General features: G+C 43.2%; 1 protein-coding gene across 2 annotated transcripts; it reads left to right on the top strand.

Moving 5' to 3' along the window:
* Positions 1-1,066: 1,066 nt before the first annotated feature.
* LOC106538695 (apoptosis regulator BAX) lies at positions 1,067-23,341 on the top strand. 2 transcript variants are annotated; one of them, XM_087713824.1, is made up of 6 exons: positions 1,067-1,294; positions 8,342-8,390; positions 9,416-9,583; positions 14,705-14,840; positions 15,994-16,098; positions 17,927-23,341. In XM_087713824.1, the coding sequence occupies exons 1-6, from the start codon at positions 1,237-1,239 to the stop codon at positions 18,026-18,028; spliced, it is 618 nt and encodes a 205-aa protein (XP_087569950.1). In that variant the 5' UTR covers positions 1,067-1,236; the 3' UTR covers positions 18,029-23,341. The 2 variants fall into 2 exon arrangements, with proteins under 2 accessions (XP_087569950.1, XP_087569951.1); XM_087713825.1 differs by lacking the exon at positions 1,067-1,294 and adding an exon at positions 1,605-1,624.
* Positions 23,342-23,500: the final 159 nt, after the last annotated feature.

Raw genomic sequence — 23,500 nt, 5'->3', positions numbered from 1 at the left:
GGAAAATAAGAGGAAGGCAAATTTATGTTTTAATAATACACGCGCCATAAAAATCTTTGCTATTCCTGCATTTCAAATTATATGTAGTTTTTCACTTTGACTAAAGAGGGTTTTTTCCTGCATTTCTATTTTAGCTCATTGAAGAATTCTTAAAACTCCCCATTTCACACAACCATGATTAAGCTATTAGCTTAACTTTATTTTATGGGGTGTACAATAGTTAGTCCTCAACATACGACCTCAATTGGGCCCCAAATTTAGGTTGCTAAGTGAGAGATTCATTTAAGTGAGTTTTGCACCATTTTACAACTTCTTGCCACGTTTATTAAATGAACCACTGAGGGGGGTTAAATTAGTTACACTGTTGTTAAGTGGATCCGGATTCCTCATTGACTTCGTCTGAAGGTTGCAAAAGGGGATTGTATGACCCCAAGACACTGAAACCGTCATAAATATGAGTCACTTGTCAAACATACAAATGTAAATCACATGGTTTAAATAAGGGGGATGCTGCAGATCATCAGGGTGAAAAATAGTCATAGGTCACTTTTTTATTGCCATTGCAACTTCGAACGGTCATAGGTGAACTGTTGTAAATCGACGACTAACTATCCCGCCTGGTTAGCCTTTTAGCGACCTGTACAACCTTGCGTATTTACGCAGAGGCAAATCCAACATTTTTTTGAGTTGAAATTCATTGTGCTGCCCCCTATCGGCAATGCCGGAGGATTAAAGTCTTTCTTCAAATGGGGCGGGGCCTCCCCCGCCTCGCATGATCCCTTACCTCGCATCGCACGATCGCTTTACTTTCGCCCCTTCCTTTAGAGATGAACGACGGCACCGGGGTCACGTGACCCACCAAGCTGCGGAGGGGGGGTTATGCCCTTACATGTACTTGCTACAAAAACCATTCTGCGCATGGGCTGACTGAAGTTTGCCCTGTTGCTTTTACTCGCCTCCCCCCTCCCTACCTTCCCTCCTCGGCTCTTCCAGCCGGCAACCAGAAAAGAGGATGTCACGGTTTCAGCCCGCCTCTCCCTCTCTCGGGTGCCGTTCGCTGCATCGTCACGTGACCGGCAATGACCCTCTCCCTTTCTCCGCGTTGCTTTTCCTCCCGCCCCCCTCTCACTTTTTTTTTAAAAAAAATCCTCCTGTCCCCCTGCCGGCCGCTGGATCACGTGACTCTATAAAGCGGGTTGCCGCCTTGAGTCGGGCACAGCTGAGTAGAGTGGAGCGATGGCGGCGGCAGCGGCGGGTCCCGGGAGGGAGCGGGAGCTCCCGCCTCGCATGGAGGGTGAGCGTGCCGGGGCTCGGGGAGCAGGGAAGGCGGGGCGCGGCAGCCGGGCCAGCCTGTCGGAGGCTGAACGCCAAAAGCACGCGCGGAGCTGCCTCTCCGAAGACGAGGGCATGCCCGGGCATGAAGATTTCCATGGCTCCCTTCGCCCTTTAGCCTGAGCGCCTCGATGCTGCTCCTCTCCTAAGGAGATCGGCTCCGACAGTCTCCCTCCCCACCCAGCCAGTCCCCCCATTGCCTCTGCTTGGCGGAGGGCTGCAATCTCGCCGGGTTGAGGAAGGGCAGGGCCGTGGGCATGTTTTGTTTGTATCCGTGCGACAACCCTGCCAGGTAGGTTCAGGTGGCGGGCAAAGAAAAAAGACAAAAACCCTCGGCTGGCTTTGAGCTTCTCCTGCTTCCTCCTTGAGAATCTCGGGGTGCTTTCCATCTATGGGAGGTTTTACTCTTGGTGAAGTGATGCCTTTCCTCGGGGCGACTAAATCAGAATAAGGATTTCGAAACGACAATAGGGGAACCTATCCTAGCAGGAGAGTTTTATTTAGCGCTCCAAGGATGCTGAGCCGGGATTCCGATGAGGATCTGGTCATTGATGATTTAGATTTCTTAAAACCACCCGACTCGAGAGCAACTCTTAATTCAGATTAAAAACAAAACCATAGTGCATTAACAATTCCGATGAGGATCTCGTAAACGATATTTAGATTTCTAAAAGCACCCGACCTGAAAGTAACTCTGGTTCAAATTGAAAACAAAACCACAGTACATTAATACACACACATCCACCCCTAAGGAGGAGGAGGATGAAGGAATAGGAATAGATGTATTACCAAGAACAAATTCAGATTATTTGCAAGAGTGGGAAAAAGCCAGTTTCAAAGACAGCAGAGTTGGCGGTGTTCAAACCTCTGGGTGGTGGAGGTGGGTGATGCAAGGGCAGATTTCAGGTGCTGCAACTGAGTTGGAAATGTTTGAAAAGGTTCTCTGCACAGTCTTATCTTGTTAAAATTGTTGTAGTCACAACATTTCAAGTGGCTGGTGCACAAAGGAACACAATAAGTTCCCAAAAATCAAAGCCACAACAAAACATTGAAATGTGCGATGGCGATGGATGCTAGCATCAAAGTAGAAACTGAAAATCTATATAAGGGCAGTGTCTTCAGGAAGTTAATTAAAATGACACCAAATCGGCACAGAAACTTTTGAATTCTTAACAAATGAAATGAGGAAAAGCGAAAAATTGGTATTGTAGTGAAGCTGTGAAGTATATTCCAGGTGTTTCTAGATTATTTTATTGGGCTAAGCTTTCCCTTTCTTAAATGTGCAAGTGCTCCAAATTTATTCCAACTATAATACATCCATTTTTTTAAAACTGTTATTTGTGTCCCTCCCTCCCTCTCTCTCTCTCTCTCTCACACACACACACACACACACACACAAAATAAATATCCAGTAATAAAGAGAAAGTGTCCATCTCATAACCATAAGTTATAAAACATTCACATTCAGTTTTGCTTTTCACATCGATCCTTTAGAGTAGGGGTCTCCAACCTTGGCCATTGGAAGACTTGTGGACTTCAACTCCCAGAATTCCTCGGCCAGCTTTGCTTTGCAACGCTGGCTGAGGAATTCTGGGAATTGAAGTCCACGAGTCTTCCAATGGCCAAGGTTGGAGACCCCTACTTTAGAGTGAAGACTTAATATATTTAAAGGATGATAGATTTGATTTAAATCGCGAGTTTAAGAATCATTACTTTCTTGTACTTTGATATAGAAATACATTTTTCAGTACTCTGGTACTTTTTGATTCAATTTCTGAAAAATGGAATTACTTTGGCATTTGATACACCTGGTTGTCTTATCTGGAGATTCAAAAATTATTCTCAAGTGACTCTATGGTGTGATGTCTCAGTAGGATTTAATTCCTACATTTTCTCCAGCAGAACTCAGAAATTTATTTTAAGAAACTGTACGCCCACCACCCCTTCTTCCTCCTGTCCAAGTCTTTTCCATTTCTCCTCCCTCCATCTTTGTCTTCTCAGTTTTACAAAGACAGATAAAAAATAGTGTATCTTGTCAAACAAGGCCAATCAATTGATTGGTATTAACCAATATGCTGATAAAATGTAATTCAAAGTTCAAATGAATATTGATATTGATGTGTTCGAATTAAATAAGATCTCAATAACATTTTAAAATGTGATTTAATTAAGATCCTCATTTTTTTTAAAGAAAAACAGTTATCCATCTTGATTGCCTGTTTACATGGTTTGTTACTTTGGTAGTTGTCCTATTAATTTAGATTGTATAATTTAGTACTTGAACTATATTTCTTTTTTTCTGCCTATATTTCCAAATTTGAGAAAACAAAGAGAAAAAATATTCTCAGTTTTTAGGTAAACAGATATCTTTTGGTGGGCAGAAATCAAAACTAGCAAAATAATTTTTTAACAATATTGAAGTTTATCTGAAGTACTAAATTTTAGAAATGTATCTAATAATTTGCTACTGTATTTTTTGACAATAAAATTCATTTCTTCATCAAAATAGATATATGAATTGGGTTTGTTTTTCTCTAGCCATTGATATGGGTGTTATAGTTCTTGCTGTGGCCCTTTATGTTATTTATTTATTTTTTGTTATAACCTGTATTGGATTTTGTTTGTTTTGTTATGGATTTGTTTCTTTTGACTTTTAATTGTGTTAGATGCCCAGAATCTGTTGAGAAATGGGCAGCCATGTAAATAAATGAATGGTCCTTGCTACAGATATTGGTGCTAACGTGTATTAAGTACCTAGTTAATTCTTTAAACTTAAAAAGACCATGCTTAATCAGATTAAATAATAGTGTTTCCGAATCTTTTTTTTTTTTTGACCACAACAGAAATCTAAAAGCTATTTAGGAGCCAGAGGGGATGTTGCTTAGGGAATTCTGGGAGTTGAAGTCCACACATCTTAAAAGTTGTGATTAAATTGAGAAACACTTCTAGATTATTGTTCAGTGAAATATTGCCTCCAGAAATAGTTCTGTTTGGCTCTCTGGATGATAATTATCGCTAGAAGTGCCTTCTGTAAATCTGTCTCATTACTTTATCAAAATCAAGTTAGTGATCATTACGTAAAGGACAAGTCCCTGCTTGTTAGCAACTTACAATCTAAATTTAGATCAGGAGGGTTGAAAAAGGCACAAGGTATAAATGTGGAAAAAAACAGGGAGACATAACCTGCAGCATGTTTTATGTGGGTCCAGGCACTAGAGATGGTTTTGAAATTTCAGAAAAATGCAGTTTTACTCTGGTGTAAAACCCATTTTTAATTGGCGCATTTTGGAGGAGGTGAATGGGAGACAAGGATGTATTACTCTGCCAGGCAAAGATTCTTTCCAGATCACATTCTTTGCTGATCATGGGGAAGTGTTGACAGAATAGAAAACATGGGAGGTAGGAACATGTATGTGCAAAGATTCGAGAATACAGACATATGTTAAGGGGGAAATGGCTAAGTAAGTACTGAACTTTTTGTGAACCTGGCATCACTGCTAACCTATATATCTACTTTAGCCATGCCGAGCATATTTTAAAAACAAGTTTCATTTTCACATTGCTCTAACATCAGGTAAACCAAAGGTATTTTGTCATACAAATTAATAACAAATATAGGTACAGGTAGGCCTCAACTTACAATTGTCCGCTTAGTGACTGTTCCAAATTGTGATGGACCTCCCCAAGGCTACTTACAACCCTGGTTGAAAGTTCCGATGGCCATCTCCCCCCCCCCTCCCACGCATGGTCATGTGATCACATTTTGAGTGCTCCGTAACTGGCCCTCATCTACATCTGTTTGCAGTGTCCTGTGGTCACATGACTATGATTTAATACCATTCTTTTTGACAGAAACCAGCATTTACGTTCAATTTTCCACCCATTGGGGATGACAGACTCACTTAATCACGGCAATTCACTTAATGACCACTGCAAAAAAAGGTTGTAAAATTGGACATGGTCACCAGATGACCCAACAAACAGCATGATTTGCAACCATAATTCCAGGATAACTTAGGGTCATAAGTCAAGAACTACCTACATAAAGCTCTAAGAAGCTCCAAGTCAAACAATTTTTAAGTTATGGCTGTAAGGCAGCTTTGCCGTCTTCAGGTCCCTCTGACATCTGTGTGAGCCAGGTAGAAGAATGTTGACGTTAGAGATAAATTATCTCTGCCTGGATGATTTTAGATCCTTGGTCCCTTTATTAGTTCTAAAGAGAGTCCAAAAATAATGAACTGATACTTGGAGCAATTACATAAATACGCTGCTTGGTAAATAATTAGTCATGATAAGACTGTCTTGAAAGGAAATGGGTGGCATGTCAGAGAAATGAAAAAGGAAATTGGTTGTATTTTCTAGAACTGATGAAGGAAGAACTTGATTTTCTTTATCATTTTTATTGACATTTGCAACGGGTAAATTTCGGGCAGTGGTAAAGGGGTTTCTTGGTTAAAAGATGAGTCAACCATGTTGACATGAGTAAGAGTATGTACAAAGGTTCACATGCTGTTCTGTAAGTTTGCTTTTTAGTTTCTGTTCATCATTCTCTTAGTTTCGATTCATCAGTCATCCGTTCCATCCCCTTGGACACTGTGAGATTCACCACCCTGTCTCCAGTAGATGAAAACCTCCAGGGAAGGTGAAGAAACCACTCTAGACAATGCATAACCCATTCCATTGTCCAGAAACTCTGACTTTCAGGTTCTTCCTAATGTCTAATCTGTATCTACATCCATGGAAGATTCATCCCATTAGCTTTGCTTTACCCTCTGGAGCAAGGGAGAATCGTCCTAACCCTAACCCTCTACAACAGGCTGTCGAACTCAAGGCCCGTGGGCCGGATACAGCCCACAGGGTACTTAGATCTGGCCCATGGAACCTCCCTAGAGGCCTGCGGTGCCTCAGCCAGCGAAAATGGAGCTCGGGCAGGCCACGCTCCTGTTTCTGCTGGCAGAGCGCTCGGGCCACCACACGCACCTCCAACATGAGTGAGTTGGCCACGCCCCCCAGCCTCCCCAAGGTCAAACTCAATCCTGATGCGGCTCTCAATGAAATCGAGTGTGACACCTCTGCTCTACAACAACCCTTTGGTCATTTTGGAAGAGTATGACAATCCTTCGGATATTTAAGGATGGCTAGCATGCCCCATCCCAATCTTTTCTTCTCCAACCTAAACATGTCTAGTTCTTTTAACCATTCCTTATAGGATTAATTCGTTTTCCAGATCTTTCATCGTCCTGGTAGTTCTTCTCTAGGGTTATTTCTGTTGATCAAGCGCAGGACTCAGCACAATACTCTGAAGCCTGACCAAGGCAGAGCAGAAAAGGACAATTACTTCCTGTGAGCTGGACTCTACGCACCTCTTGATGTTTTTCAAGAGGTTGTTGGCCTCCTTTTCAGTTGCATTACACTATTGGAATAGATTGATCTTGTGGTTCATTAGTACATCTAAGTATCTCTTACCTGTGCCCTTCCTGAACCAGATTTACCTTATCCTGTACATACTTCTCTCGTTTTCCTTATCTAGTTCCGTAGTCTTAACATTTCCCGCTACAGGAAGACCATGGCTTAGTACAGTTCATTTAGTAACCATTCAAAGGGCACTGAAAAAGTGACATGACTATTTTTCATACTTGTGGCCATTGCAGCATCCCCGTGGTCATATGATCGTAATTTAGATCCTTGGCAACTGGCTCGTATTTTTGATGGTTGCAGTGTCCCAGGATCATGTGATCATCTTTTGCGACTTCCTGAGAAGCAAAATCAATGGGGAAGCCAGATTCATTTAATAATTGTGTTACTAACTTAACCATTGTACTGATTCATTTCATAGCTGTGTCATAACAACGTTAGCAAGATACGTTTTGGGCTCAAATGTGTTCGTAAGTCAAGAACTACCTGTACTTATTTTTAATCTACTTGTTCTGGCCTTCTATTCTAGCCTGTCTTTTTGTATTTTTCCACTGCCCTCCCTAAGATTAGCTGTTGCCATTTATTAGGCCTGTCATAACAAAACATATAAACTATGTTATAATAACGGCACGTGCCCATAGTGTTATTGTGCCACTCAATTGATTTCTACCATTCACTGAGCAAGATGTGATGACAGAGCATAATAGGGATTAGATGAGTCATAGACAATGGAAGGAGATGTGGTGGCTCAGTGGCTAAGACTCTGAGCTTGTTGATCAGAAAGGTTGGCAGTTTGGTGGTTCGAATCCCTAGTGCCACATAACAGAGTGAGCTCCCGTTACTTATCCCAGCTTCTGCCAACCTAGCAGTTCGAAAGCATGTAAAAATGCAAGTTGAAAAATAGGAACCACCTTTGGTGGGAAGGGAACAGCGTTCTGTGCACCTTCGGGCATTTAGTCATGTCGGCCACATGACTATGGAGACATATTCAGACTCTTCGGCTTTGAAACAGAGATGAGCATCACCCCCTAGAGTCGGGAATGACTAGCACGGGGAACATTTATCTTTACCTTAGAGAATAGAAATTCTTTATATCCTTGGAGTGAGATTCCAGTACAGGCAGTTGAGCCCAGAATTTCCATTATTAAGTGAGGCAGTTGTTAAGTGAGTTTTGTTTCATTTTATGACCTTTTTGTCATGGTTGTTCAATGAATCATTATAGTTGTTAAGTGAATTGTGCAGTTGTTAAACGAATGTGACTTCCCCCGTTGACTTTGCGAAGCTGCCTAGGAAGCTAGCAAATGACAATCACAGTGTCCTGAAACCATCTTATATATACGCCGATTACCAAGCACCTGAAGTTTGATTGTGTGACTGTGAGGAGGCTGCAATGGCCATAAGTGTAAGAACTGGTCACGAGTCACTTTTTTCCATTCCATTCTAATTTTGAATAGTCATTAAACAAAAATAATTGTAAATCTAGGACTACATGTAGTTCAATGATGTGTAGGAGTTCAGACCTTAATTAACTTGACTATTTTGATACTAGAGGCCTTTCTTCTCCTCATAACGTATGTGTTTTTCTCCCTTTCAGGTACAAGTTCAGATCAAATCCTTCAGACAGGAACCATTCTTCTCAAAAGGTGAATTCAGTATCTTCAGCAATTATCTAGACTAGGGTTTCTCAACCTCGATGAGGTTAAAGAGGTGTGGAAGTTGAAGTTGCTATGGTTGAAAAGCTAAGGTTGAGAAGTACTACTCTAGAGCAGGAGTCACTAACCTTTCGGACCTCAGGAACCACTAAATTCATAATTTTAAATCCCGCGGACCGTTAATATGATCTGCCTAATGTCCAGATGGGTGGGCGTGGCTAGGTGGTCATGTGACTGGGTGGGCATGGCCAACTCGATGTGACTCATGTCGAGGGGCGCCTCACCAGCCTCTACTTGCCACTCCTCGCCTCCCGGCCCAGGCTCCTTAGAGCCCCAAAAGGAAGCAGTTGTTGGAGCTAAGCATGAGAAAGAGTTGGCAAAACAGCTGGCTCAGTTCAAATTGGGTCTGACCAAGAAGGAGGCTCAGCAGAAGCACCTTACTATGAGCATAGGCTTTCCAAACAGAGGGAAGACCTGTGGGAGTGCAAGGCCAGGTATCAGTGCCTGGAGGCTCAGTGGCTGAGATGGTCAGCCAGTTCCAGGCCATGATGCAGTCCCATTGGAACAAGGCCCTCTGGCTCTTCATCACCAGTAGTGCTTCTCTCCAGCATTCGCCCAAAGCCCCGCACCAGGAGGCTGAAGCAGAACCCAAGTCGGAATTTCTGCCCGCCCCCTCTGACCCACACAAAAAGACACTGAAGGGAGAGACTCTGCAGCAACACAAAAGTTCATTGCATGTATCCCTCCCAGGGGCTGCAGTTTGAGGACCCCTGATTTAGTGCAATATAAAAAATGCAAATAATTTTCCTGCGGACCACCAAAATTTTCTCACCGACCACCAATTGGTGACTGCTGTTCTAGAGGCATATCATCCCCCCTCTTGGAAGGACTAGCAATAAAGCCAAGACTTCGAGCTGTCAATTCTTCTGCCAAGACCTGCAGTGACAGAGCTGGTTGAGATTTCGGGCTGAAAATTCTCGTAGGATTAATTTTATTTTACTGGGATTCTGTTTCAGCTTTATCAGGGATCGAGTACAATGCTGTGGAGATTCAGAGCGCATTGAAGTGACCATGGCAGAGCTGGAAGATCCAGAGGCTCAGGCTTGTAATTCCAATACCAAATCGCTAAGTGACTGCCTGCGCCGGATTGGAGATGAGCTGGATGGAAACACGGAGCTGCAGAGGTAACATGGTCAGGCTTCAGTGTTTGTTGTGCCACCACTGCAGCCGTTATTTCTTCCTTAGAAGATCTAAATTGTTATTTGCAGTCCCATTATTCATGAACACTTCTAAGCAACGTTGGTTGGGGGGGCGGAAAGAACTATAGGGAGACTTTTACTTACAATGCAGTGGAGCCCGGAATTCCATCATACGTCACGACGGTCATAAGTTCAGGCACCCATCTGACCGACCCTATTTTATGATATATTTTGTAGTAGTTGTAGCCCAATTGTTCCATTTTGTTTTATTATTATTACATATATTGTCCATAATGGGCAGATTTTGCCAGAAACTGGAAATAAAATATTGGAGGGGGTGACCCTTTGAGAGCTGTATGCAACAACATTTCATTTTAATGTATGCCGATTACTATACATTCTAAGTGACAATAAAGTTATTCTCTCTTTCTCCCTCTCTCTCTTGCAAAATGCACATGTGCGTGTGCGCACATGGTAATTCATGATCACAAGACCATAGGAAGCTGCAAATGGTCATAAATATGGGCCAGTTACGAAGGGTTCCACCACAAATCCGCGAAGCCCTTATCCGCGGAGACATAAGCGCGAAGACTAATTCGCGCCGTTCGAAGCGCTAAGGAAAAATGCGACCCTACCGCGATGACATAATCGCGGAGGGCAAATCCGCCCATTCCCAAGCACTCAGCATCCTAAACCTAACCCTAAACCTAACCTAAACCTAATCCTAATCCTAACCCTTACCTTAATTTAAATCCGCTTTCTGCCGCCGCGCTGTTTTAAAGTGCCCTTCTGTCGCCGCGCTGTTGTTGCGGCGGTGATGACGCGCGGTGATGACGTTGCAGCTTTAGCGACGCGATTTTATCACCGCTATTTTGACGAGCGCGGTTTTGTCGTGCCACGGTTACGAAGCACCCAAAATATAATCACATGACTGGTGGGTGGGTGGGTGTGCTGACATTGGAACTTTGAAATCCAGGTCATAAGTACCTTTTGGAGGGCAGTATAGCTTCAAACAGTTGTTAAGTCATAAGTCAAGGAATACCTGTTGTATAAAATCCCCAGAGTCCAGATATATATCTGCTATTAGTCTTCTGCCTAATAAAAGTAAGCTTTGCATTCACATAGTTATTGCTTTTCTGTCTGCTGTTAATCTGTTTGTCACCTCTGTGTAATCTTGAACTGATTAAATCAATCAATTAGTTTTATTTATATTTAAGTACTGCAGTTTGCAGAGCATTGCACAGTAAAAATTAAATTAAAGCTATATAATTGGCTATATAAGTTGTTCAAATGCCATGTAAATTATTACAGAACATTGTGATCTAACAAATCCTATACAGAGTACAGATGCGCATGGACAATTTTTTAAATAATTGTGTTAATAATTTTTGAAAACAGCACCCAAGCCAAAACAAATGCCATGTGAATTGCTCTGGATTGAGTATTGCAAGGGAGGGGTACCAGGACTAGGAATACTATGCATCCACTTCATATTGCCAGTTTGATGCTAAGCAAGCCTGGGAGCTCCTTACAGGAAATTTGACTTAATTGGATAATGCAATTTATAATTACCTGATTCTTCGCATACAGACCTTTTATCGGAAGGGAATTGCAGTCCCAGCACTTTAGGAAGGTGTCTGGGTAGCAAAAGCGAGATTGGCGGGGGGGGGGGAGTTTGGTCTAGTGCCATGATGGTGAACCTATGGCACATGTGCCCCAGGTGGCACGCGGAGCCATAGCTAAGGGCACGTGAGGCGTTGCCCTGTGTCAGCTCCAGCGCACATGTATGTGCTGGACAGCTGATTTTCTGGACTTCCAGAGGCCGGGAGAGGCCATTTTTACCCTCCCTAGGCTTCAGGAGACGTTCCTGAAGCCTGGGGTGGGCGAAAAATGGTCCACTGGGCAAACCGGAAGTTCATTTCCAACTGCACATACATGAGGGAGGGCATTGCACTATAGGTGTGGGCACACCCGCGCATGCTATTATTGAGTGAGCGCACCCTTTTGGTACCCGAGCAGAAAAATGTTTGCCATTACTAAGATGACCAGATTTTAACATTGGTAAAGAGGGACACAATTGACCGGGGGGTGGGGGGTTCTTGATTAAAAATTTGGTCTATATGGTCCATGGATCCCTTCAAAGGGAGGGTTTCCAGCCCCTTTCACAAAGGGGAACCAGTTCCAGAGAAGCAACTCTGAGCCGCCAATACCCTCCCTCAGTTCCCCTCCCCCTCCAGGCCCTGATTGAGCAATGGGGGATTATGGGGGTGGGTCTCCTCCCCAAATTCAGGGGTTCCCCCAGAAGGAACAGAAGCTCCCCTCTTGCCTGACCTTCAAAGCCTCAAATTTGAGATTCAGAAGAAAAAGTGAATTTTCTGAAGAAGCAAAAATCCTTTTGCTCAAATGCCTCTTTTTCCTTCTGGGGATTCAGGGCTGAAAATGCCTCACTTTCCCTCTTTCGCTTTCGCTTTTCCTTCCCTTCCTCTTTCCAGGCACCCACTCCCACCCATGATAATAATCTGTGGGCTTCATTATTTCTTTAAGGCCCTCAGTCATGTCTTTGATACGTTCCCCACACCTGGGAAACAGCTAAGCCCCCTGGTTTGATTGTCTACGAATTGCTGGTTCAGTTCACTGAGATTTCATAGCTCGGTGTTTTCTGTGGGAATAGGGTCTCTCTCTTCTCTCCCCCTCCCTCTCATTTCTGTTTTTCTCTATTTTTTCTCTCCCTTTCTCTTCTTCCTTTCTATCTTTCCTTCCCTTTCCCCTCTTTCTTCCTTTCTCATGGAATATGATAGCAAATCCAAAATGAAGTTATTAATTGTAGGAAATTGCTTCTCTGTAATCTTTTCATAGTGAACTCTTAAGTTGATAGAAGCTTGCAAGATTGTACTAACAGCAATAGGATATATATTTTGATTTCTTTTGAGTTTGACAATATAATACGTTATCCAAAATTATAAATAATCTTATTTTCAGATGCATTTTTTGGCCCTCTGTTATTTTCTTTAAAAAAATCAGACTTGCTTCCAAGTTGTGCCTTCTGGCAAACTGCAGTTTTCTTGGCAAGAGATCTAGCTTGCCATTGCTTTCGTCATAGGTCTGAGAAAAGCTTTCTTTCTTTCCTCTTCCTTTCTTTCCCCCTGATTTGTTTCCCTCTCTCTCATTCTCTCCCTTCAGCTCTCTTTCATTTCTTTCTCCTTCTCCCCCTTATCCCTCTAATTTATTTCCCTCTATTTTCCCTCTTTCCCATTCTCTCCTTCCAGCTCTCTTTCATTTCTCTATCTCTCCCTCATTCTCCCCTTTTCTCTTTCATCTCTTTCTTGCGCCTGCAAGCAAAATACCCTCCTGGGCCGGGATCACGGCAGCGGGGACAGCGACTTCTTCCGCTGCCGCCACTGAGAAATGAGTAGCTGGCTGCGCTGTGCAGGAGACACCTCAGCGCCAGACTCTGGTTTGGTCCCCTTCGTGTTGGCTCAGGAAAGAGCTGGAGCAGCTGTCTCTGGATGCAGAGAGGGAAGAGCTCCAGAGCCCTGCGCAAGGAGAGCCCTATGCAGTGCAGGAGAACCGAAGCTCTTCCCTCCCTGCACCCAACCAGCTGCTGCTGCTGCTGCTTCCCATTCCCCTCCTTCCTGAGCCAACACGAAGGGGACCGCGGCTCGCGCTGACTTGAATCTGGCACTGAGGAGTCTCCTGTGCAGCATGGCTCCCCTGAGCTGCGTTCCCATTTACTCCCTTCATTGCACAGTGGCGACAGTGGGAGGAGAGTCGTTGCCTCCTCCGTCTTGATCCTGGCCCAGGAGGGTATTTTGTTTGCACATGTGCAAGAGATGAGAGTGAGAAAAGGGCTGGAGCTCTTCCCGACACTGAGTTGCCTGCGAAGGACGCGGAATGGCAAAAGCAGGTGAGAGCCTCGTGCCTTCTCGGGGTGGAGAGCAGATTGCGCGATTGGGTCAGCAGGGAGCCGCTCTTTTGGTTAAATGCAGCACTGCAGGCTACTGCTAGATCAGCAGGTCAGCGGTTCAAATCTCACCGGCTCAGGGTTGACTCAGCCTTCCATCCTTCCGAGGTGGGTAAAATGAGGACCCAGATTGTTGGGGGCAATATGCTGACTCTCTGTAAACCGCTTAGAGAGGCCTGAAAGGCCTATGAAGCGGTATATAAGTCTACTGCTATTGCTATTGCTATTGCTATTCCTTGCCTCTGTTCCGGCTCCTACGTTCCCCCCCCCCTCTCTCTGTCTCTCTCTCTGATCTTTGGTGCTGGGCCGCCTTCGGCGAGAGGACCAGCAGAAGCCCCTCCCCTACTGGAAGGTTCCGTTCTTTCCTCCTCCAGACGCTTGCGCGGTGATCCCACCTCGCAGACTTCCAACCAGTAACCCCCTCCTCCCAAAGGAGCACACCTGGGAAACAGCTAAGCCTTCTGGTTTGATTGTCTACGAATTGCTGGTTCAGTTCCCCTGAGCAATGAAGCCTCTCCCTTCCCATTCTCCCGCCGTTCCCTAGCTTGTCGTGCATTCTTTCAAAAAATCAGGACTTTTTAAAAATGCCGCGGGACGCATGACAAATTATTAAAAATCGGGACTGTCCCGCCAAAAGCGGGACGTCTGGTCACCTTAGCTATTACTGGTCTAGTGATTAAAGCAGCAAGTTAGAAAGCATAAGACAATGAGTTCAAATTCTGCTTTAGCCATGAAAGCCAGCTGGGTGACTTTGGGCCAGTCACTCTCTCAGCCCAACCCATTTCACAAGGTTGTTGTTGTTGTGGGGCAAATAAGAGGAGGAAGGTCTATTGGATATGTTCGCTGCCTTGAGTTATTTGTGAAAATAATGAAGGCGGGATACAAATAAATGAATGAATAAATAAAAGCTGCCTATTTCTTGTCAGCTTGACAACTCTTTCACTTTCTGCTTCCAGTTCTAGTGAATTTCTTACAAATGACTTCAAAGAGCTTAGCTTTACAGGAGGCCAAAATTTAACTCTGCTTGGATCATTTTAAAAAACTGCATTGTATTAGGTTCACTGAGCTTATCCCAATGTTGACTGTCAGTAATTTAGACTGGTGTTTTGTTTTTTTTTTGTTTGTTTGTTTGCTGCACCCTCCAGGATGATAGAACAAGTTCAGATGTACCCCCCCAAGGAAGTTTTCTTTCGAGTGGCTGCAGAGATGTTCTCGGACGGTGCTTTTAACTGGGGCCGTGTGGTGGCGTTGTTTTATTTTGCATGCAAGTTGGTCCTAAAAGTAAGTATGTCATTTCTAAAGGTAAGTGTTCCCCTCACACATTTATGCTAGTCATTCCCGACTCTAGGGGACAGTGCAGGGTTGGGTTCCTGTACCAGTTGATACCAGTTCGCTTCGTGCGTGCTTTGCTTGCACGCTGCTTGCCTAGAAGCCGAGGTGGCGCAGTAGTTAGGGTGCAATACTGCAGGCCACTTCAGCTGACTGTTATATGCAGTTCAGCGGTTCTAATCTCACCGGCTCAAAGCTGACTCAGCCTTCCATCCTTCCGAGGTGGGTGAAATGAGGACCCAGACTGTGGGGGCAATATGCTGACTCTGTAAACTGCTTAGAGAGGGCTGAAAGCCCTATGAAGCGGTATATAAGTCTAACTGCTATTGTTACTATTGCTATTCACTCACCCCTGCAGCTGCCGCACTTTGCTAATGCATGCGCAGTTGACTGTAATCTGTTCTGCACATGCGCAGAAACATGCTGGCAACGGCAGGAGACCAGGGAACCACTTCGGGGCTGTGGCCAGCCCAAGTTGTAACCTAGGCCGAATCACCACTATTGGTTCAGCCAAACCAAGCCGAACCAGGAGCAACCCACTTCTGTGGCAGTGTTCATCTCCGTTTCTAAGCCAAAGAGCCAGTGCTCATTTCATTTCATTTCATTTATTGAATTTATAGGCCGCCCAATCCCGGAGGACTCCGGGCGGCTTACAGAAATGAAAAACATTAAAAAGGATTAAAACAAGAGACTGCCCAAAAACAAGTCTCTATGGTCATATGGCCAGCATGACTAAACGCCGAAGGCGCACAGAATGCTGTCACCTTCAAACCAAAGGTGGTCCCTATTTTTCTACCTGCATTTTTTACATGCTTTTGAACTGCTAGGTTGGCAGAAGCTGGGACAAGTAACGGGAGCTCACTCCGTTATGCGGCACTAGGGATTCGAACCACTGAACTGCCGACCATTCTGATTGACAAGCTGAGTGTCTTAGCCACTGAGCCACCACGTTCCATCATGTCATTTCTAGTCTTCCCCTTTTTCAGACACCCTTGCCAGTTGCTGTTGATTTTTAGCTTCATTTTTCATTTTTGGACTTCTCCCCCCTTTTGGCTGTTTTTAATAACTATTTTTTTCTTTCTTTTTTTCTGTCCTTTTTCAACAGGTAGTGTGCAGTAAATTACCAGAGCTCCTAAGGACTGTCATCAGCTGGACTATGGAATATATCCAGGAACATGTCCTGTCCTGGATCCAAGCCCAGGGAGGATGGGTGAGTTTACTTATTAGATTTTTTTTATCCCAGCTTTATTACTTTATAAGTAACTCAAGGCAGCAAATATACATAATACTCCTTCCTCCTCCTGTTTTCCCCACAACAACCCTTTGAGATGGGTTGGGCTGAGAGAAAGTGATTGCTCAAGTTCATATCGTCAGCTTTTATGCCTAAAACAGGACTAGAACTCACAGTCTCCTGGTGGCTGGCCCAAAGTCACCCAGCCAATTTTCATGCCTAAAATAGGACTAGAACTCAGTTTCCTGGTGGCTGGCCCAAAGTCACCCAGCCAACTTTCATACCTAAAGTGGAACTTTAACCACTATACCAAGCTGGCTCTCATTTACACTGTAAATGTCATTTAAAGTCACTTAGAGTTTAAAGGAACTTTACATTGACTTCCTTAAGATTAGAAAACCTTTATCAAAGAGGCAAGCAGATTTCAGTTTTTTTTAATACCAAAACTCCAGGGCCCACAAACTAAAGTTTTGTGCAGTATTGTTAATTCTGAGGGCAAGCATATATTGACAATTATTTTGGCTTGGCCCACTGAGCTCAGATTTACTTAACTGTATGTTTTAGTAATCGACAGTTCTGAGCATGTACAGTACACTAAGCCATATACTATGGATTTAAAAGTTATTGAATTCCTACAGACTGAGCCAAGGAACACGGTGGCTCAGTGGCTAAGACACTGAAAGTTTGGCAGTTCAAATCCCTAGCGCCACATAACGGAGAGAGCTCCTATTACTTGTCCCAGCTTCTGCCAACCTAGCAGTTCAAAAGCATGTAAAAATGCAATAGAAAAATAGGGACCAGCTTTGATGGGAAAGTAACAGTGTTCCATGCGTCTTCAGTATTTAGTCATGCTGGCCATATGACCACAGAGACGTCTTCCGACAGCGCTGGCTCTTCGGCTTTGAAACGGAGATGAGCACCACCCCCTAGAGTCAGAAACGACTAGCACATACGTTTACATTTGCCTTACAGACCAAGCCAAAGCCAGACAAATCACATGGTGGTTTAGCATGTGGTGAGAACCGGTCACATTGATGTTAGTAGTTCACTAGGGAACAGAGGCTGTCAAGTAATTAAATTCCTTTTTATATTTAACAAAAAAAAGAGGGAAGATGTGAAGTGTGGTGTTCTTAAAGCTCCTTACTGCCTCTTTATGTGTTTTCTCCCAGCTTAACAATTCCTCAACATTTCTTGAGTTTACTCCATCCCAAAATGTTGATTCTGACCGGTGTGTGTGTGTGTGTGTGTTTGTGTGTGTGTGTGTTGGACAGATCAAGACCCTATTGCTGGATGTTTTGGGGGTGCTCTGTCTCAGCCCAGTCTTCTTCACAAAATTGCTGCAAAGATAGAAATGCAGGGATGTGGACTTTCATGGGACAACTGTAAACATGACACTGTTATCTTGATGCTTGGATAGGAAATCCTCAACTTATGAATGTAATGGAGCCTGACCCTAAAGAAGCCAACCCAATTTTCACCCTTTTTTAAATTTGCGCAGTCATTAAGTGAATGCCGTGGTTATTTCCAAAAGTGGAAATAAATGAGAATTTTCAGCCTTGCAAGTCACATTACCTGTAGGACACTTCAAATGGCCATCAAAGTGAGCCGGTTGCCTGAGGGCCTGAAATGCAGTCACATGACTTGTGGCGGTCAGAACTTCAAAACCAGGTTGGTCAGTACGTTTTTGAGGGTCCGTCATAAGTCACAGGTCATAAGACGAGGATTACCTGTATTGCTGTAACGTGTCTTCATTTCACCACAAGATGTCTTTTGTGTTCTCCCTCCCTTTGTTGTTTGTCCCTTCCAGGAAGGCCTCCTCTCCTTTTTCGGCACCCCCACTTGGCAAACCATTGCTGTCTTTGCTGCGGGGGTCTTGACTGCCTCACTGACCTTCTGGAAGATGTCTTAATCCTCAGTCTCCTCCGCAAGGAGGGCCTTTTCATTAAAAGAACAAGTGGAGGAGGGGCAGGTTCCCCCCCCCACCATTTCTAAAACCAAGAAAGAAAACGTTTTAGGATTCCTTTTCAGACCAGTGATTTTTTAAAACAAATGCTGTTGCTCATATTTGGTGCCTTTTTTTCAAAAAAGGTGCACACTTTTTTGTTTTGACAAGTGTGTACTTCTCGCTTGCTTTTTCCAATCAATCAGCCTCTTGGACTTAGAGGTCCGAAGATATTAAGATTCTATAGTTTTGAAACAATGACGGGGGACAAGGTTGAAGGATGCCATTGATTTGTTCTCTCTGCCAGCAGCTTGTGAGTAACTGCTGGATGTTTATACTGATTTTTGGAAGATTAATCCCAGATTTCTTCTGCCAGCAACCATAGCAGTGCATTTGTCCAGCATCCTCAGATTAGATGTTTTTTCTAAAGGGATCCTTGAAAACAAGTTTTGATACTTTTATGTTTTCCTTTCCTCGAACAGAAACTGAATTTTGGCAATATCCTGAGAGAAAACCCAAGTTCTCTCCTTACTAAACTTTGAATAAATTACACTTCTGCTAGTAAATCTTTTTTTTAAAAAAAAACAACAACAACGAAAACAACAGATCACTGATCTGGTCACAATCAAAGTAGAGGAAACATTTACAAGTCTTCTGCAACTATTGATATGTATAGGACTTTTGCAGCTGGCTTTTTACACAGGAACTGTAGTGCTGGAAAATGAGAATTTGGAAGCCATCCCTTCGTTCTGCCAGATCTCTGTTTTTCTGTAGAAATGTTCTGAGGGACGCTAAATAGAAACATGTTCTAATCTAAATGGGTCTGTCCCCAGTCCAAACAAACAGAAGGTGAGAAGAAAATGCTTTATAAAAGCAACGTGTCTCCAGGTGGAACAAAGAAGACATAGGAAGATTCAGACGAAATGACTGGAAGATTCCCTTCCCTTTACTGCTTCATTCTGTCCTCATAGAAAATGGCTTTTCACTTGCCTTGGAGATCTGAGTCATGAAATGGAGAAGAGAGCATACAAAGGGCTTCTCATCTATTTATTCTACAAGATTTTTTTCCCCCATTGCTCGCTTCTTCTCCATTTCTATATTTTACCTCAGCCTTCCCCAATCTTGTGACCTCCGGAAGTTTCCCAGATAATATGCTGGCTGGGAATTCTGGAAGTTCCATTCTTAATCCATTTGGAAGGGGCCAAGTTGAGGGAACCTGTTGAATTGAATCACCCTTTGGGTTTCTTTAGTCTTTAGACTCAGCCAAATAAAAAAGAAATCTCCAGGAAATCCAGCCAATCATACGCTCTTCTGCCATGTCCTAGTAGTTTGTATCTCATTATAGCTGTGATAACGGTTGAGACATTTGGGTGCATGTGACTATTGTGGGGTTATTTGCTTTTTGGCTACATTACTTCTTTATTTTCATGTGTGTAATGATAAACATTGTGACTGCAGATCTATGTGCAAAAGATGGAGCGTCTGCATATAAGCCCCCAAAGTATGCCCACATATTGATAGCCATCTTGGATTATTGATTTCACATTGATATTTATTGGTGTGCAGGAAATATTTATCATTCTCAGATCTGGAATAGAAACTTGTGAACCCTCCAGATCGATGGTTAAATGTCTATGGAGATTTCTCAGTCATCCATGTCATAGTTTGCCAAACTATGGGACAACTGTGGGACTCCAGATCAATGTTTCTCAAAACTTAAAAGACATGTGGACTTCAACTTCCAGAATTCCCCAACCAGAATTCTGGGAATTGAAGTCCGCACATCTTCAAGTTGCCTCAGTTGAGAAACACTGCTCAAGATGCTGCTGAATTAACAATCCCAACTGCCTCAGCCACCATGGGCATTGCTGGGAAATTTTACTTCAGCAATCTCTGATGAAGAGGCCACATATTCCCACCCCTGCTTTGAGTTTTTCCCAAAAGCATTTACATTCACTTTTCTTTTATCTTCCAGTCGATCAATGGATAATCAAAATGTGTCTTTACACTTCTGTACAGCATTTGCCTTCCAAATGAATCTTTCCAACCTATATTGAACTAGAGGGGGGTGGGCCAAATAATATATTGTTGAATTATTTGAGCAAGAGTTTGGGTACTGAAATTGTTGTGGTGTATCAAGCGAAGTGAGAGAGGCAAAAAAAGAATAATAATTCAGCAATCCCAGTTCTTTTGTTTATTCAGTGACTTATTGGTCATCAGTTTTCCCTGTTGCTGTCACGACATCTTCTTGTTTGAGCTTCCAGGAATGAAAGATGGCATATGTAGCTCTGGTATCCTTCATTGGGTTAGACCATGGATGGGAAACTATGGCACTTTTATGACTTGTGGACTTCCAAGTCCCAGAATTCCTGAGCCAGCTCTCAGCTCATGAATATTGAGAGTTGAAGTGCACAAGTCATAAAGGGGCCATAATTCCCCACCTCTGCATTTGACTATTGGGGTCTTTCACACAGCTTAGTCATAGCCCTGTTTGTATGATGCCCTGAGCAAGTAACCTCTGCTAGTGAGGAAGCATGTGTCCCAATTTGCACCCCCTTAAAAAAAACAGCTCACTATGTTCTTCACTCACCATAGGGTTGCCTGGTGCCTACCTTCAAATCATGGCCTTCCAGATCAAAGAAAGCCAAGGCACAACCATTGAGAATCCAGACGGTCCCATCCATCAAAAATCTGAGCTTGAAAAAATTAAAAAGCTGGCATGTGGGGTTTAAACTACACCTCCACCCTCCCACTGCCGCTTGTGGCTTCCTTCTCGGCATGTTTTGTGAGCAAAGCCAACATAAGCCATCATTTGATAGTGCTAGGATTGCCAAATCTGCCAGACATTGAGAGGGGGCAACCATCAAGCAGGAGTCAGGGAATTCTTTCAGGGCATCTGTAGTGGCAAAGAAATGGTTGTGGCAAATGGTAGAGGATTTCTAAGGAGGTGGTTACCCAGTTCTATTAACCTGGTTTTTCTCCATCCTCCTGCCAATGCTAAGTGGGGTATCCCTGTCAGGCTTCCTGATACCGTTGTACATTCTTCTGTCTGTTGTTGTGTTCAGTTTATATTATGGTACCCGTGAGACCACCTATTGCCACCAGTAGCTTCCCACCGTCCAGTGCGGTCCCACGGAGTTGGCCTCTTCAGAGTGCCGTTGGCCAGATAGTGTCGGCTAGCGACCCCCGGGGGAGAGCCTTCTCTGTGGGAGCGCCTTCCCTCTGGAATGAGCTGCCCCCGGAGCTTCGCATAATCTCTGACCTCCGGTCCTTCTGACGCGCCCTATAAAGTTGGCTTTTCCAGCAAGCCAGCCTGGCCTGAATAGAATAAAATATAGGATTAATTTGGTTGTTAATTTTAATTTAATTTTTAAATTTTTATTGTAAATGTCAATTGGGGTTTTTTGGATACTTTATTTAATGTCCCTTTTAATTTTTGTAATATGTGTTTTCTTTTATGTTGTACGCCGCCCTGAGTCCTTGGGGAAGGGTGGCATATAAATCCAATAAGCCTCAAACCTCAATCAAGTTAGGCTAACATCTGAGATCCGTTTAGTTATCCTTTGTAGATTTAGCCAGCGAATGACAATTCTATTCATCCAAGCACATTGGTTCAGCTGGATGCTACACGTTGCGGCTGGAGAAATGAAATGAGAGATAAGGTTTAGGAGCTGTGAATGCAGTGGAGGCAGGAGTGGGTCAATATGAATTAATTGTACTTGAATAATTATATTGGGGAAGGGATTTTGTTACCTCAGGGGGTTGGGTTAGGGAGGGAATGAATTGCCATTAAGGGTTGGGCTTAGGTAGACTGGGCAAATTCCATTTTTTTCAGAAGGGCCAGAAGCAGAACAATACATTTAAAAAAAAACATGGGTTTTGTGAAGGCTGAGGCTTCTGTTGTAATTCTTTAAAGTATTTTGGGGTGCTGTGGATTTTCATAATATAAATAATTTTGGAATTGTGAAGTAAAAGAGTCCAGGAGTGTGAATTAACTGGACTAGGGGTGGGTTGGATTGGGTTTATCTAGATCTTTGGCTTACTTTTTGTAGTGCTTTGATATTTCAAGCTGTGAGGGGTTTTTTTCTTTCAAGATCTCTGGCTCTTTGAGGAGGTGTGGCTTATAGATAGCATGGCTGTGTTTTATGGCATTAGTTTGGGATTAGCAGGCAACAATGCTGTGGGATTTTTGGCCAGTTGGCTATTAATTGTCAATTGAGATTCAGTTATGCCTAAATCTGTGCTGTGTCACACTGGATTTGTACCTTCATATGGACAATGCTTTGTTTTTGTTCAGATGCTTGTTTTGCATCATGCTTCCCTTCCCCAAATGTATGGGGGACCCTTTTCATTGCACCAGCATATTCCATTATTCTTTCGCCACCCAGTGGTAAAGGTACACACATCTTGCCTATGGGCAAGTAGCCAATGTGAAGCAAGTAGCTGCAACAAATAACCCTGGGTGGATTGTCTCTGGGCGTCCACCTTTTTTAGCTAACAGTCTTCATGGATGGGCATTTTCCAGAGGAACTGTTCATAGGACGCCCTCCTGCTCCATATCCCCTCAACTCAGCACTGTGCTACATCAGTAGACTGTTGAGAAGAAGAATCAGTCTTGGCCAAAAGTTCCTGTTCGAAAGCTCCAAGGTTAGCCAGAGGTAATGTTGATGGTTGCTCAGCCAACTTAAGTTTTTCATCCTTGCCATCAGATTCACTTCATTTATTTGTTCAGGAGGCAATGAAGGAAGGAAACAATATTTGGAACTGTCAACCGTGTGGGCAATTTAGACAGAACATTATTCTCTTAGCTAGCCTCAGTCTGGTATCTTTGCTTGCTTAATCATATATCCTAACAAGATGTCATGTTTTTTTTAATCAGAAATTAAATTCTTGAATTATGTATATTTCTGGAGTTTGACATGTACCACAAGAGGTCTGCAGGCCTGAGACACAGTGGCTGATATGGGCAGTAGCTGTGCCTCTTAAGGTTGGAATCCAGTCACATCTGATTGTAAAGCCATTGTTAACATACTCCCAGGTTAGCTGTTCTACTGTTCCAAGTTTATTCATGTCTGTATTTTCTATGCAATTGACCCTTCCCTTACTTAGGCAATAGTTTCTACACTTTTTTTAACAAAAAAGTTTTTTTTTGAAAACTACCTTACCATTTTATAATTTTTTTTTAAAAAAATGTTTGATTCATCTTTAATCTGTCAATTGACGTTACAATGGATTTTTTTTTTGTTAGTGTGGAAATTAAAAATGAAAAAAAAAATCTAATGTGCGTGTTCCAGAGTTGTTTGTATAGAAATGATGGTATAAGAAACTACAACTGATAACAAGGACATCACTTCAGTAGGTTTCAGAAAATGTAATTTTTGTGTCTTCAGTGATGTCGATGTTGTTCAGCATATTATGCACTTTGGTTTTTTTAGGACT

The sequence above is a fragment of the Thamnophis sirtalis genome, unplaced genomic scaffold, assembly GCF_051295495.1.
Source record: "Thamnophis sirtalis isolate CommonGarterSnake01/CBP01778 unplaced genomic scaffold, rThaSir2_p1.2 scaffold_4, whole genome shotgun sequence".
NCBI classification, from domain to species: domain Eukaryota; kingdom Metazoa; phylum Chordata; class Lepidosauria; order Squamata; family Natricidae; genus Thamnophis; species Thamnophis sirtalis.
Note: the sequence above shows the minus strand (reverse complement) of the source record. Positions and strands in the feature narration are given on the sequence as shown.